This window comes from Prionailurus viverrinus, chromosome F1 (assembly GCF_022837055.1).
Source record: "Prionailurus viverrinus isolate Anna chromosome F1, UM_Priviv_1.0, whole genome shotgun sequence".
Lineage (NCBI taxonomy): Eukaryota > Metazoa > Chordata > Mammalia > Carnivora > Felidae > Prionailurus > Prionailurus viverrinus.
The window spans coordinates 41,175,407-41,191,974 of record NC_062577.1 but is presented as its reverse complement, the minus strand read 5'-3'; the positions used below and the strand labels follow the sequence as shown (position 1 = coordinate 41,191,974).

The 16,568-nt window shown below is 54.8% G+C and overlaps 1 protein-coding gene across 3 annotated transcripts in view; it reads right to left on the bottom strand.

The window, feature by feature from the left end:
• Positions 1-16,568, bottom strand: part of TMCC2 (transmembrane and coiled-coil domain family 2) — a 40,568-nt gene that overhangs the window by 14,120 nt on the left and 9,880 nt on the right. For 2 of the 3 annotated variants that reach the window (XM_047840968.1, XM_047840969.1), the window contains exon 1: positions 16-210. Coding sequence is in view for 2 of the 3 variants with exons in the window: in XM_047840969.1 (XP_047696925.1) it covers positions 16-42 (27 nt within the window). In the remaining variant the exon portion in view is untranslated. Of the gene's footprint in view, positions 1-15; positions 211-13,399; positions 13,937-16,568 lie in introns of those variants that run through there. The other variant, XM_047840967.1, reaches the window with a different exon arrangement.

The following is a 16,568-nucleotide window of genomic DNA, read 5'->3' as shown; positions in this document are numbered from 1 at the left end:
AGATGGCAAACTCACAGCAGTCCTTTCCTCCTTGGACTTCATCTGGACAGTTCCAGCAGGAAATCCTGCGAGTGGCCAGCAGAGGGGGCCAGAGGGCCACAATTGAGGCGAGCAAGCTCTGAGCAGGGGTACAGGAGGGCCAGCAGAGTTGAGGGCCCAGCTCAGTCTCTCAGGGAGGCTTCCGAGGCAGAATCACCAAAGACACGGCTCCTGCACCTACGTGAGCCAGGCGAAGGACCCGGGTTTTAAATACTCAGGGTCCACACGTGGTAGGGTGGTCCCAAGAAGGTGCGAAGAGATAAGAAGGTCCCAGCCGTATCTGTGGGGCCCAATGCCAGGGCGTGCAGCCAAAACCACCAAGAGCAGGAGTCCCCACACCCTGGGCTTGGGGAAACCTTACAAACATTAATGGTGGCCGATGACTTGGGGTTTGTGAGGACAGGAACCTAGCAAAAGCACACCCACAGGTCCCGATTTCTGGGGGCCACCTCAGCCATGTGCAGCCCGGGACATGAGGGTCAGAGACTACTTCTCGCACCTCCCAACATTTGTTCCTCTCGCACAGTGGTTATGTGCAAACAGGTCTTCGGTCTTACTTCCCCGAGGAAGGCAGGAATCACATCTTAAACACGTCCGAGCCCTTCGCTGGGCCTAGCGTTAGAATGACCCTCCCTGGGCTTTCAGAATGATTGAATGACCTATCTCACGGGGCTGTAACGGACAGTCTGTCTATTGCAGCTTTGTCCTAGGCATCCAAACCACAGCCTGGTCTTCTCATACTAAGACACCCCTCCTCTTCCAAGAACTAACGACAAGCCTGTAAAATAACATCTAAGACGAAGTATATTGGGACCAAAATTTTTAAAAGCATGTTTTTGCACTCATTCTTAACGCAGCCTAGATGATAACATTTTGGTTACTTTAAAATGATCATCCAGGGGCGCCCGGGTGGCGCAGTCGGTTGAGCGTCCGACTTCAGCCAGGTCGCGATCTCGCGGTCCGGGAGTTCGAGCCCCGCGTCAGGCTCTGGGCTGATGGCTCGGAGCCTGGAGCCTGTTTCCGATTCTGGGTCTCCCTCTCTCTCTGCCCCTCCCCCGTTCATGCTCTGTCTCTCTCTGTCCCAAAAATAAATAAAAAACGTTGAAAAAAAATTTTAAATGATCATCCAAAGACTTTTTTTTTCCTTTTTAATGTTTTTAAATGTTTATTTTTGAGAGAGGGAGAGAGAGAGAGACAGAGTGTGAGCTGGGGAGGGGCAGAGAGAGGGAGACACAGAATCCGAAGCAGGCTCTAGGGTCTGAGTTGTCAGCACAGAGCTTGACGTGGGGGCTCCAACCCACAAACCATGAGATCATGACCTGAGCCGAAGTCGGATGCTTAACTAACTGAGCCACCCAGGCGCCCCAGACTTTACCTTTTTCTAAATCCATGGCAGCTCTTACTGATTTTTTCCTCCTGTATTTCTCATTGTAAAAGTTTTTGGGTTTTTAGAAATATTTTTCTAATGTTGATTTATTTTTGAGAGAGAGCAAGAGTGGGGGAGGTGCAGAGAGAGAGAGCGAGAGTCCCAAGCAGGCTCTGGATTGTCAGCACGCAGCCTGTCGCAGGGCTCGAACTCATGAACTGTGAGATCATGGCTTGAGCCAAAAGCAAGAGTCAGATGCTTAACCGACTGAGCTATCCAGGCATCCCTAAAGATTTTATTTTTAAATAATCTCTACACCCAGCGTGAGACTTGAACTCACCACCCCAAGATCAAGAGCCATACGCTCTACTGACTGGGACAGCCAGGTGTCCCTGCAAGTGTTTTGAACTACTTAATTTTACTTGGAACACATCCACAACAAATCAAACAAGCCCTAAGTATATACACATATTCTTAATGTTTTCTTTTTCGAGAGAGAGTAAGCGGGGCAGGGGCAGAGAGTGAGGGGGACAGAGGATCCGAAGCGGACCCTGCGCTGACAGGCTGACAGTAGACAGCCCGCTGTGGGGCTTGAATTCACGAACCGTGAGATCATGACCCGAGCTGGAGTTAGAGCCTCAACCGACGGAGCCACGCAGGTGCCCCCCCCAAAAGGCGGTCATTTTTAAAGCCCTTATTTTTTAAAACGTGTCAAGTCAAATTCAGCATAATGTATAGAAGTACTTCAAGAAATGTTGGTGGAATAAATGAAACAAACAGACCTCTCTCCCCCGCCTCCCTCCTTTCTAGGCTCCACCAAGCTAAGATGTGTAACCTTTCCTTTCAAGCAGAACAGAAGGTGGCAGCGAGCAGGAGACCAGAGGTGGGGAGAGCCCTGGGGCTCTCTCCTGAGCTCTCTCCCTCCCTGGACTTCCTGATCATGAAGGCTCAGAAGCACCAGAAAGAGGTTCTTGCGAGAGCACACTACACCACCAAGATAACCTTGAGGAGAGCCCCCACGACACAGGCAGCCGGGGGTCTCCCCGATGGGAGGGTTCAGCTCCTCTCCTCCAGCGACAACCACCCATCAGCACAATAACTAAACAGCAGGAAAAAGAGGGGAGGAGCTAGGGGTGAACTGGTAGTCTGCTAAGAGAAAAGGAACAGACAGGAACCAGGGGGAGGTGTGCCAGGCAGGCCAGGGGGGGAGAGAGATCCCTTTCCCTCCAGAGTCTGCTCTTGGCTTTACGTGCATGAAATGTTCCCAGACCTGCCAAGGCCACGGAGCTTCCTGTCCTGCGGGTGGGAAGCAGGGAGCCCAAGGCGCCGTGACTTGGGGTGGGGAAAGGTTATGTGAGCCCTGGATTTGGGTCTCAGTTCCACAGTTGCTCTGGGACCTCAAGCTCCCACACGCCCTGAGGCTCAGTGTCCCCAAGTGCAATGGGAGTGGGGAGTGGAGGGCGGCGGGAGAGGGGGGTGGGGCTGAAAAGCCCTGGCTGAAGGGGGATGTATCACAGGAAGACTCACCTAGGCCAGGCTCTGTGGGGGAGGGCTACCCCTCTCAGTGGCACGGCAGAGGGCCTGCGGTCAGCGGCCTGCCACAGACCCGCACCCTGCCACTCGCTGGCCTCGGCAGGCCCTGCGTGTGCCTGGAGGCACCAGGGCCTACAAAGCAGCAGCCTGGAGGAAGAGGCCTTAAGGAATCAGACCCGCGGCATCAGGAGGTAGGAGGGGAAGGTGAGAGACTCTCCGTAGCCGAGCCTCAGTTTTCCTGGCTGCAAAATGGCACGCATGCTCATGAACTCCCAGGGCCGCGGTGAAGATAAACTGGGAACATGCCTGACACACTGTCGGTTTTACTGAACAAGACGACCAGCACCGAGGCCCCCTCGCCACACGTGTATGTGCACGTACAGGCACACACACACCACACGCTACTTGGGAGACTTTGCCTGGGACAGAGAAAGCCACAAAAGTGGCTGCTGAGAGAGTGGCAGGTGGATGCGGAAGGGCTACAGTGAGCAGTAAGGCTGGGGGCTCAGGCAGCACACGAGCCACAAGGCAACCTCCTTCTGCGAAGAAGTGGGTGCCCCTGAGAGGATGCCATCGCGTGTACCTGCTGTTAAGTCCTGGCCGTCCCGCTCCCCTGCCGTCACCCCCTCTGGCCTGGCGGAGACGCAGGCCCCATGTCAGCCAAGGTGGGGCGGCCCCCGTGGCTCAGGCCCATGAGCGCGGGCAGCTGGGCTGGGCCAGGGGTCTGTGGTCGCACTGCCCCCACCCCCCCGGTTAGCCTGAGCCCAGGGGTGACAGATGGAAGAGGACGCTGGAGGGAAGCCCGGATCAGTCGCTGGGCTCCGCTCAGTTCAGTCTCCTCTTCCTCTTCTTTGAAGTTTCAGGCCAGGCCCCTTCTTCCCCTAATACTGTCAGTTTCACATTTTCTCTTTTCTTCTTCTCCTCTGGTTATCGTTCTTCAGCTCCTCCCTTTTTTATCTTCCTACTTACTCTTCTTTCTCTTAGGGGGGGGAAAAAGGCACAAACCACATATTCTGAAGGAGGGGAAACCTGAGAAGCCATCGGCTTTAGAAGCTAAAGACAGCTAAATTTAGCAGCTCAGAATAGAAGGTGAGGCCTTCAAAATCTCACGCTCCAGGTGCGCTGTGAAAATCTCCCAGTTAGCATCCCTCCGTGGCAGGCTGCTGCCTCTCTAATGCTCACCTCTTGCAAATAGGGCTTTGGGAAGCGGTCGGCACTCAGAGTCCTTCCTCCAACACTCATTTGTTGACCCGACCAGAAGATGCATCTTCTTAGAAACTCACGTTTCTCAGCAGAGAGCTTCTTCGTCCTCCCTGCACCACCCCCGCCATGAAAGGCAGGAGGGGAGGAAGATTCATAGTCTGCGGGGTGAACTACAGCAACCAAGTGGGCATGTTTCGTAGGAGCAGGTAGAGAGGCTTGGCCCCACGAGCGGATAGAAAAGGCAGACAGAAAAGGCCAGAATGGAGAAAGCTGGGGGGTGACCAGCACGCACACACCAGGCCACCCTCCAGCTGCTTCCAGGGAGGGAGAAGGCCATGTCTCCCACCTGGTGCTTTTCCGCCCGGCTGATGCCGTGGACACTCCTACAGGAAGCCCCCTGCGGGCAAAGTCATGAGCCAGATGCTGGGCAGTGGAGAGAATCGCTCATCTTTGGTCTCTTTTAGGAAAATCAAAATGGGTGACAGGTGGATAGACAAAGATAATTTCAAGTCTTTCATAGCCACTCTGTTTCCTTGGTGGTGGGGGCCCTGGGGACAGGTGTAGGAGAAAGTGACCCAGAGAGGAAGCAGCTTCTTTTTGGGTGGTTTTTAGGAAGAGAGCACCCCCATTCCATACTCTTTGCCGAGAAGAATTTATTTTTTTAATTTTTTTACATTTATTTATTTATTTTTTTTTTAAATTTTTTTTTTCAACGTTTTTTTTTATTTATTTTTGGGACAGAGAGAGACAGAGCATGAATGGGGGAGGGGCAGAGAGAGAGGGAGACACAGAATCAGAAACAGGCTCCAGGCTGCGAGCCATCAGCCCAGAGCCTGACGCGGGGCTCGAACTCACGGACCGGGAGATCGTGACCTGGCTGAAGTCGGACGCTTAACCGACTGCGCCACCCAGGCGCTCCACATTTATTTATTTTTAAGAGAGAGGAACAGAGTGTGAGCAGGGGACGGGCAGAGAGAGAGGGAGGCGCAGTACCCGAAGATGGCTCCAGGCTCTGAGCTGTTAGCACAGAGCCCGATGTGGGGCTCGAACTCACGAATCGTGAGATCAGGACCCGAGCCGAAGTCGGACGCTTAACTGACTGAGCCATCCAGGCGCCCCTGCCAAGAAGAATTTAGAATGATTCCTTTCTAAAAGCAGAGGGTTGACATGCAGAACTCTTGGGGGTTCTTGCTGACTCCAGGGCTCCTCACTTACATGAGCTGCCCTGATTAAACAAGGAACACAAGCTGCAAAATGCTGTTCGACTGAGTGCCAAAGCCAGCAAGGCTCAAAGAGACACGACCCGCAAGTCCGAGGCACATGCCCGCCATGCCACCGGGCCCCTGAGAAGTCAGTAGACAGGCATGGGGCCCAGATCATAGTTGGCTCTGAAGCCACCTGCTCAGGCCGTGAAGAAACCTTATATAATGAAGTTAATATTACAGAGCTTTTCCAGGGCAGGCTTCACCTTTCCGGCCACCCGAAGGAGGTCACAGTATCACTTTGGATCTGTTGAGCGTCTGCTGGGCATGCTTAATTATTCACTAGCTACGGATACTGGCCCAGCTTTGGGGTCCCAGTAGCAGGGTTTCTGCAGAGGTGGAAAAGGATGCAGTGAGAACTCCCCCATCCAGACTTGGGTGAAGGTCAAAGAGGACAAAAGAAGTAGAGGCCTGAGAGTTGGCCTCTGCAGGATGAGGGAAACAGGGGCTGGCAGGGGCCAAGAACAGTCAGATGCCCCAGCGCCTGTCACTGGGGAGAGAAGGGAGGTCGGAGAGGGCTACGGTTTCCAGAAACATCACTCATTGCTTCCAGCCCCCACACTGCAGGGCAGGACAGCCCTTGGCTCCTGGAGCCCAGCAGGAATGCGGCCGGGTGTGTGTATTCATCACTGCTTCTGTGTCAGAGCCCTCTGCCCTGTGGCGTATAAACAGAGAAAGCTCAGACTGCCCATGAGAAGAAAGAGGCAGGAGCGGGGATCAGGTTAGCGATACTAGGTATCCATTGCCTCGTCTGGCACCAGAGGGAACCGAGATCATGTGTCGCAACTCAGGGATGTGGTGGATACAGGGAGGAATGTGCACGGTGGCTGGGGAGCCCTGTGCCAGCTCCCTTGACCCATGCCCACACCACCAGCACTGGCTCCTCGCCGTCTGGAACGGGATGACAGAGAGCTCCTCCTGCTGCTGACTCTTACCGGCTTACCAGCTCCGGCGCGGGGCTGATAACCAAACCTGGAGCACACCTTCCCCTGGGGTGCATCTTATGGGCTCAGGGTCCCAAGGGGAAAGGCTGGGGACTTAAAAGTCTCCCACCTGCATCTGGGCTGGAGTCCTCACGGACTCCAGGGGCTGCAGAGAGCCACAGGGTCTCCCATAAGGTTTTGGCCTGAGCTAGGCCACAAGGGGGGCTGAAAATGCAAGAAACTGGGTCTTGCTAGGTAACTTGGACATGATCTGACTTCACCACCCCGCCCCCCCCCCGCCCCCCCCCACTGGGGGAATTCTGTACTTCCAGAAGCCAGGGCTAATCTGGAGAACAGGGGGAATTTTCTATCTAGAAAGAAAGTCATGGATGTCAGTGGGGAAGATGAATAAAGGCTAATTCTAGGAAAGCCAGGTCCTTCCTGGGACAACTAACTGAGCCCAGGATCCTGCTCTAAAAGAGAAGGCTGTAGCTCATGATCTCTGGGGCCCAAGCTTTAGGTAAGGGGCGGTTTAGCCCCTCTCCTGATTGGACAGGACCCCTAAAAGGCAAGGTGCTTCTCCTGCATATGAGGACCGCAAATCAGACTAAAAGAAGAATTTGATTTGCCAGGTGCTACAAGATATACTGCTGTGGTGGGGCCCGAAGGACCCAGGAAAATAGTCTTTTTTTTTTTTTAACATTTATTCATTTTTGAGAGACAGAGAGAGACAGAGCCCGAGCAGGGGAGGAGCAGAGAGAGGGAGACCCAGAATCCAAAGCAGGCTCCAGGCTCCAAGCGGTCGAAGCTGCTTCAGAGCAGCGGTCAGAGCCCGCTGACACAGCACAGAGCCCGACATGGGGCTCGAACTCACGAACCTCGAGATCATGACCTGAGCCAAAGTTGGACGCTTAACCAACTGGGCCACCCAGGCGCCCCATGTCTTTAATCATTGAGACAGGAAACAACGGTTCACGACAAATCACAGAGCTGCCCCGTCTGGGCCTGGCGAGCGGCTAGCTGCCTCTGGTTCTCTGTCCACCTAAGGAGCCTTTGCATGCGGAGAGGAAGAGAAAAGACGAGGGGACGAGACGGAACAGAGAAGGCGGCTGTCCTCCCCAGCAATTGGGTAGGAGTTCTGGCTGGCACAGACCCGAGTGTATACATGAATGACTGAACGGGCAGAGTGTCATGTGACTCTGAAGGTAGATGTATTTGTGTGGACAGGCCAAGGAACGCAGCGGGACCCTAGAGCAGGGCCCCTTCGGCCTCTTGTGTCACCTGGCCTGCAAGCTCAGACACACGAGGAAGCCCCCCAGATGCATGGTCTGGCCTCCCCCAGCCGCTGAGGGGTCGGCAGGGCAGCCCCACCCACCTCTGACCCAGCAGGATCTCAGACGTAAATAAACCAGGCTCCTTTGGCACCTGCCAAGATCTGTCTTCTTGGCAAGAGCCTAGGGCTAAGGGTGGCCCCTCGCTTGCCATCCCTCGGAGTAAACAGGGGTGCTTATTTATGCCGGGGCAGAGAAGAAAAAATCTTGTTGTCGAGTAAGTCTGGTAGAGCAGCATACGGAAGAACAGGATGTCCAGAGTCTGCTCTGGTTTAGGTGATGAGCTGAACACCACTGGTTTCCCTGCCTGGAGCCTGGAGATAAGACCTCCTGAGGCCACAGGAAGCATCCAAGCGTGACACGATCTCTCCACTCTCTGCACCTCACCGTGTGCACCCGGCCCTCTCTCCCACCCTGCCTGCCCTGGTTCAGCAGGGGCAGCAGGCTGGCCTGTCAGTAAAAGTCCTGCCACTGAGCACCTCCGTGCTGGTCTCCGAAGGCTGTCTAGACACCTTCTGCGGGCTCTAGGCTCCCACCAGCACGCTGTTCCTTGTCCTCAGAGGCCACCAACCACACCACACAGAGGGGGAAGGGCAACCAGGGCAAGGTCAGGAGCCAGCCTGGCAGGGCTGGCCATAAACCCAGTGCTCCTGCATTATCCCCCTCCAGAGACCCTCCAGCTGGGTGCACCTTGCACAAGCCTGGAAGTGGGGAGAAGAACATGGCAGCAGCTTAGGGAAATTTTTGAATAAGACCAAGAGGGAAGCAATGAGCCAATCAGATGTGGAACAAATGAGAAAAAGGGAATATACGCCTCTGATCCCTGCAGGGGCTAATCTGGTCCCTGAAATGCTGGGAGCAGGACAAAGGCAGGATGGGAAGAGTTACTAGGTTTCTCTGAGAGTACACATTTTCTCAGAACTGCTGCTCAGGAGAGGGAGAGAGAGAGGGAGAGAGAGAGAGAGAGGGAGAGGGAGAGGGAGAGGGAGAGGGAGAGGGAGAGGGAGAGGGAGAGGGAGAGGGAGAGGGAGAGGGAGGGAGGGAGAGAGGGAGAGGGAGGGAGAGGGAAGGAGAGAGAGAGGGAGAGGGAGGGAGAGAGGGAGGGAGAGAGAAAGGGAGAGGGAGGGAGAGAGAGAGGGAGGGAGGGAGAGAGGGAGGGAGAGAGAGAGTGAGAGGGAGGGAGAGAGAGAGGGAGAGAGAGGGAGAGGGGGAGAGAGGGAGAGGGGGAGAGAGAGAATAAACACTCATCTGCTGGGGGACACTCAACTCCACTGTTGCTGCACATGTAACCAGTGGTTCCTGCTGCAGCCCCTGCAGCCCAAGTTTCCCAGAGGTTAAGGCTACGTTACATACAGATGGAGAACCCAGATGTCACCTGCATTCTCTGGGCACCTAGGGCCCCAGTGCCCCAACAAATGATGACAATTTTTTTCGCTTTATAGATGTCAGGCAGAGAGAGTAGCTAATTTGCTCAGTGCTATACAAATAGTAGAAAGCAGGATGGTGGGGCGGAGATGGGCATTTGTTTTTGCTTTTTTTTAAAAAAGGAAAAAAGTTCATTTATTTATTCTTGAGAGAGAGAGAGAGGACGCATGTGTGCATAAGCAGGGGAGGGGCAGAGCGAGGAGGAGAGAGAGAGTTCCAAGCAGGCTTCGTGCTTTCCGCACAGAGCCTGACGTGGGGCTTGATCTCACGAACCATGAGATCAGGACCTGAGCCAAAATCGAGAGCCCGACGCTTAACCAACTGAGCCACCCAGGTGCCCCCCGATTTTGCTTTTAGGGGAAATCATTTAAGGCACAATGTCGAAAACAGCTAACTGGAGGGAACAAATGATAGCCAACAACGTCACCAAGGCTGAGCTGCCTCCCAGGACCATGAGCCCCTATCTGTTCCCCTGCTGTCCTTGGGGCTCCAGGTCCCCTGCTCTCTTCGGGTGGGGGCTGGGCGAGCCTCTCCATGACAGCTGAGGAACTATAGCTGCCTCCAGGCTGTTCCAGTAACTCAACCCCCGCCGGGGCCGCTCTGGTCCGAAAGCCAGCTGGTGAGTTCCAAACAATGGCAAGGGGTGTGGGTAGTGGGGGAGGCTTATGAATTAAAAATAGATGCTAGTAATCACCAGGGAGCTTGCAGAGAGCATGCGGAGCATTGTTTACTAGAGAGAAGAATACCTTCTATTCATGCCCAGACCGGGGTGGAACCACCACAGCTTCTCACACCAACCAATGGCCTCTGGGTCTGGGGGAGTCAGCTGACAGAGCCGGGTTGGCTGGAAGACCCCCTTGCTCCTCAGGAGCTCCCCAGGCCTCGCCTATCTCTGGAGGAACAGCTACAGGGCTGGAAAGCTGTGTCACTGAAGGGGGAACGGCACCCCAGCAATAAAGTCACCCTCTTGGGCCGAGGCAGGTCTGCTCCCTATGGATACTGCATCACGTGACCCCTGGTGCTTTCAGCAACCTCGCATCTGTTTGGTCTCGCGAACACGCTCGAATGCGGGCTCTAGTCTCCTCTCTGCCATGAAAGTAGCTGGGTGTCCTCAGGCAAGCAGTCTCTTGATTCCTCTAGGACTCGGTCTATTCATCCGGAAAATGGGGATAAGAACACCTGCTCTGGCAACTTCACAGGGAGGTTGTTCAGATTCACTGGGCAATACATATGACAGAGTTGGGGAGAGCTGAAAGTTCTAAATAAGGATATAAGACAGTCATAGGAACAATCATGTCCCCCAGGGCACCGTCCTGCCTGGCAGCTCGCCCAAGAGTGTCCGGCCCTGGTCTTTCACCGGCAGCAAGAGAAGAACCCCGGCTGTCTTGGGGCCAGTGTCCGCACGAGCCACGTGCAAAAGCCTGGGGAGAAGCTTCCCGGCTGACACGCCCACCCCCGCGCCCCCCAGCCCCCTGCATTCGCGGTCAGCAAACATCAACAACCCTTCACCAGCTTCTCACGGGGCCAGCCACCCGCCCGCTCCGTCTGCTCAGGCAGCCAGAGAACACAAGGTTCACATGCTCCTCTTCATAAAGTAGCTGTGGTACTGGGGACCCTGGCCTGGCAGGATGGTTCTAATTTTATTTTTCAAGTGTCTTCACTGACTCAGCACTGAGAGGTGGGTCCGGCTGCAGCTGCACGCAGAGCACCTGTTCACTGTGGCCCGGTAAGCTGCTTCATTCTGCTGGCCCCTCTGGGGTCTCCATTCCACAAGCCCTTTCAGCCAACACATGCAGATCTCACTCTGGGAACACACTCTCCACAGTTGAAACTAGGCTTGCAAATGGTCCGGTGCCATCCTTCTAAATCCTATCTTCACGCCGACAACTCCCAACTGTATGCCTCCAGCCTGGATCTCTCCCCAGGACTCCAGACTCATACATCTGACTGCCTACTTGGCATTTCCATGTGCATGTTTAATAGCCATCTCAAACGTAACAGGTCCAAAACCCAGCTCCGCTTTCTGCCACCCCCCCCTCCCCCTCCGCCACGGCCCCTGCCAGATATCTGTTCCATTTGCCTTTTTTCCCAACTCCGTGAATGACGATTTCGTCTTTCCAGCTGCCAGGCCAAAAAGCCACGTGCCGTCTTTGCCTGCTTTCACGCTCCACGTCCGTCAGAGGTGGACGTGGCCCGATCTCCGAAGCAAACCCAGAATCCAGCCACTTCTCCCCACCCTTACCACTCCCACCCAGCTGCAAGCCACCACCGCCCCGTGCCTGGAGTATTTCGACAGCTTCCCGGTTGGACTCCGTGTTTACACCCCGGCTCGTAGCCTGTTCACACAGCAGCCAGCGTGCTCTTCTGAAAAGGTATCACTCATCTGCACAGAAACCTTCTAATGACCTCCCATCTCACTTGGGGAAAAAGTCAGAAGCCCCTTTCCTGGCCCATGAGGCCCTAGGTGACCCACAACTCTCCCCACCCATCTTTAAAACTTTAATAAAACCCAAAGTGCCTCAACCCAGTATCTGCTGTCCTGTCTCCCCGCACGGGCAACACACGCTGCGCCCACTTCCACCAGCTCCGCAATCCACTGAAACGGGTTTCTTGCTGGTTACCAATGACCCCCTCTGCGTGTGCTGCCTGCACACACTTCCATACCCAGATAGGACCTGTCACTCCTGCCCCGTTTCACTCTTTTGACTACTCCCTCCTCCTGCTTCCGGATTCTCTCTCTCCATGGTGACTCCTCTGTGTCTGGATATTCTGTCCTTTTATGTCACATCTGTCCTCGACTTCGCGCTCACTTGACATGTGCCCTTCAGGGGTCTCTTCTATACCCATGATTTCAAGCTCAGTGCTGACTTCCAGAGTGCCAGCCCGAGTCCAGACCTCTCGCCCATGAACCCGACTGCCCGCTGGAGCTCTTTAGTCGGACAGCTCCCAAAGGCACCTGCAACTCAATGCGTCCAAAAGTGAACGCATCAGTCTCCTTCCACAACCTGCTCCTACTTCCGTGTTTCCTCAACTAGAAGATGCCCCATCCATGAGGTTGGTAAGCCAGAAACCCTGGAATCATCCTCTCCTCTTTCCTTTTGTCTTCCTATCCACTTTCTCACCTGGCAGTGCTGATTCCAACTTCCAAAAGTCTTCCGGATTTGTCTCCTCCTTTCCATCCTCACTGCTGCGGCCCAGACTCCTGAAGCAGCTCCAAAACCAGTTTCCTTGACTCCACTCCTGACCCCCTTCCCAGTCTATTGTCTACACTGAGATCCAGAGGGACCACTTCCTTCCAGCTTCCTGCCGAACACCCACGGACACCTTCACACTACCTGTGTAGTCTGGCCTCTGCCTACCCGTCGGTCCCCAACACAGCTGGATGCTGTGACCACAGCGAAGGCCAGGAGGACCCCTGCGCCAGCTCGCGGACCTCTGTACATGCTACTCCCTCTCCCCCCCACCCTTCCCCCTAGTTCTTTCCTGGGCTAACCTGTACTCCTTTAAGGCTCAAGTCAATGGCTTCCTCCAGAAGGTCTTTACCAACTCCAATTCCCTCCCCCTGCTCCCAAAGGCCGTACAGCCTCTATCACAGCCTTACCACCTTATTCTGTCCGTTGCCCGTCTGCCCCCCACCTCTATTCAGTAAGCTCGTGAACACAGTACCTCAGCTTGTTCATTCTTATGGCATTAGCAAGTGTTCAGTGAGCACTTGTCATATGAACAAAGGAGTGAGGACAGAACTTCAGAAGTGCCAAACTAGCTTTTCTCCTTACCCTTACCCCTCATGGCTTCCTCTCCTATCTTCTTTGGTTGGCAATAATAATAAAAACGATACTGTGCCAGGCTCCATCCCAGACATTCATACATACATGAACCCATTCGAACGTACAGCAACTCTACTGTTATTATCCTCGCTTTCAGCTGGGGAAACTGAGGTACACAGACGTTAAGTGACTGACGCAGCTTACTAAGTGCAGAGCCAGGGCTGGCGCCGGCCTAGGCTCTGAACCAAATGCCGGTACTGCTCCTTGATGGCCTGTTTAAGGTAAACAAGCCGGAATTAACATCGGCCTGAGCAAAACCTCATTTTTGAAAACCCCTGAGACAAAGAGAAACGAACCCCTTGGGGATCATCTCTTGCCTTGGGTTCGGTCCAACCCCGCGGACAGTTCTGTGGGCAGCAGGGTGTGGGTACCCACCCTGCAGGACCCCAGCTCAGCCCCCCGCAGGTCCAGAGGCCCCTCCGCGGATGGCTCTCGCGCCCCAGTGCCTCCCCGCCACACCGAGGCCACGCTCCCTCGTGCCCCACCTCACCTTATCGCCGCCCTCGGCCTCCTCGGCCAGGAGGTACACGTTGCCGCCGTCAGCCAGCAGCAGGGCGGTGTCGGTGGTGGAGGAGGAGCGGGGGCGGCACTGGTGCTGGTGCAGGATGGCGGCCAGGCTGCTGTCCTGGGGGGCCTTGCGCAGCAGGTGGGGGCTGCCGCGCTGGGGCTCCAGGGAGCTGCTCTTGGTGCGCCGGCTGCCGCCCCCGCTGCCGCCCCCGCCGCTGCCGTGCAGGCTGGCGCCCCGCTTGATCGAGGGCCGGGAGCGGATCTGCTGCAGCACGCGGTTGAAGGCGGTGGGCCGCGCGGGCAGGTCGTGCAGGGACATGGCGTAGGAGACGCGGTGCATCTCCGGGGAGCGCTCCTTCTCGTCCGGGGAGTCATGGTCGGACATGCCCTGCTGCTGCTGCTGCTGCTGCTGGGAATCCTGAGACGTCTGATGCTCCCTCTCCCGAGACCGGCGCCGGCTGTGGAACAGGTGCTTCAGGCCGTGGCCAAACATGGAGCCCTCTGAGAGCTGCTGGATTTTCTTAACGGGGAGAGATGAAGAGCCCTCGTGAATGGAAAGCTCTGGAATGCCCAGTTGTTGGGGACAGAGGTGGGGGGGGGGTGTGCTCTTGGGAGATCACTAGAGCTACTACAGCTGTCCGAACCTGGAAGATCCCTGCGAATGGCCTGTCATGCCTAAGAGGGCACCTTGCAGGAAGGTAGCAAGCAACCGTGACCCAGTCTCTATTCCCCAAGAAATGTACCCCCACAGCCCTCCACAGGACATTCACGATCAACACACGGTTCAGGGTTACTGGTCATGCGATCTTGTGACTAGTCTGAGGCTCACGGGGTTGTATCCTTCTGGATCGATTCCCGCCACCCCTGCCCTCCGGTCTGTCCCTCCTTCTAAGTTCAGTCCTCTTTCGAGCTGCGCTGGCTCTTTTAGACCACCAGGCACCCATTTCCAAAGATGCCTCCTTGCGGTGCTCCCTGAGAAGATCAGGGTCAGACCATCAGGTTGTACTGTTGTAGATGACGTTGCTGAATGCTTACCCAACATGTGTTCCCCTTCCTTACCAACCAAACGGCCTGGCCTTCATGCCCCTTGCTAAAAATTCTTATACTTCATCAGACTCCCTTGCAGCTAGGAGTGGCACGTGACAGCTCTAGCCAATGAAAAGCAAGGTGAGAGTTTCTAGCAGCACTTTTTGCTTTCCTGATAAAGCTCCTGGCCCTTCCTACTTCCTCAGGTCTGGAATGTAGCGGTAATTCCTGGACACATAGCTGCCGTCTTGCAACCACAAGATGACTGGCATGATGGCGAAGGGCCACACACACACACACACACACACACACACACACACACACACACAGGAGAGCCGCGAGCGACAGGTTTGGGAACTTGATGCCAAAGCAGTTCTGAATGCCCATCTTGGGATTCTGGCCACATGAAATAAATAAACCTATCTTTGTCTACAACACCGTACCTATCTTAGCATGCTCTTCTGTTATTTGCAGCCAGTCTCATTCCTGATGTAGTTGGCAATAAAAGAAGTTTTACTGGAGTTTCCAGGTCGGTGGATACATCCATGCCAGGAGGATGGTGTACCCCAGTTCTACCGGGACAGAAGCTCCTGCACTCGGGACCCTTCTGGACCTCGTCCCATGTATATTTCTCCATCTGGCTATTCATCTGTATCCTTTGTAATACCCTTCGTAACGAACTGGTAAACAAAAAATAAATAATAAACATTACTTCTATGGGCATGCCTCACAGTGCAGTCAGTAACGTGACCACTTCTTCAGCATCCCTATTGGAATGAGGTATCTAAGTCAGTGTCTTTCCCCTCAGACTGGAACGGACCAAAGGGGCCCTGGAGCCCAGTGCTGCCCTGGCCCCAGCCTTCCCTCTCAGCTCTGCTGCTCCCCAGGCAGGACCGTTCAGGCCAGAGATGGAGAGCATGCCTGTCAGGGGGCTGGCTTCTTTGGCCAGGCCGAGCCCTAGGCAGAGAGCTTCAGAGCCAAAGGGAGGGCTGGGCCGTGCGGTGACCAGGTGAGAAGCCACACTCGGGAACTCCTAAGAAGAAAAATTCGGAACCTGGCCATTTGGGGCTCAGTGAGCCCCAGCAGGTCCTCACTTGGGAGGAACAACCCATAATCTCATGAGCCAGCCTCATTTTTGTCTATTTTTAAATATTTATTTTGGGAGAGTGTGACCATGAGCAGGGGAGGGGCAGAAAAAGAGGCAGAAAGAGAATCCCAAGCAGGCTCCTCGGCGTCAGCACAGAGCCCAAGGCGGGGCTCGAACCCACGATCCGTGAGATTGTGACGTGAGCCGAAGTCAGACGCTCAACCAACTGAGCCACCCAGGTGCCCCTGAGTTTTCTTTTCTTCTTGAAATAAACTCACAGACAGAAAACCTTAGACCATGCAGAAACCAAGAAAAAAAAAAACCAAACCCATGTTAGATGTGAATTAGCTGACCTGGCTCTTGTTTTTTTATACCTCAGGATTGTATGTGGAGACAGCTGCACTGACCTCTGGGTGTCAGTAACTAAGCTATCGTAAATTTGTGTAAAAGTTCAGGACTTTCAGTTGTGGCCTCATTTGAGTCTCCCCACCATCCTCAAAGTAGGCAGGGCCTTTCCATCACCCATTTTACAGGCCAGATATGTTACATCGGCACAAGTCACCACGGGCTCACGGTTTACAGTTTTCAAGGGTTTTTTTTTTTTTTTTCTTCTACATGATCTCACTTGATTTTCCCGGACACTAATAAAAGTAACAGCAGCAACATCTCCACTTGTAGAAGAGGAAATGAAGGCTACCACCATTGCTTCTCAAGAATTTAATTCTGGGGCAGCCCCGGAGACATTAGGTTACACAGTGTGAGGCTCTCCCACGGGAGTTACTGTCCCCGCAGGACCAGCCTGAGGCAGGGCCAGGAGGCCCCCCTGAATCTGCTCCGGGCAGAGCCAACATGTCCAGGGCAGACGGACAGGGGAGCGCACTCTGCCATCAACTCGGAAGTGGCCAGATCCTGTGGCCTCCAGACCAGGGGCGGCCAGGACGCTCCTTCCTCCTGAGGCCCAAGCTATACCAGACCTCCCTCCAGGCATCATGGATGGGGCCAGCTGGCTCTGGCATTTGCCGAGCTGCTCCTGTCAAAC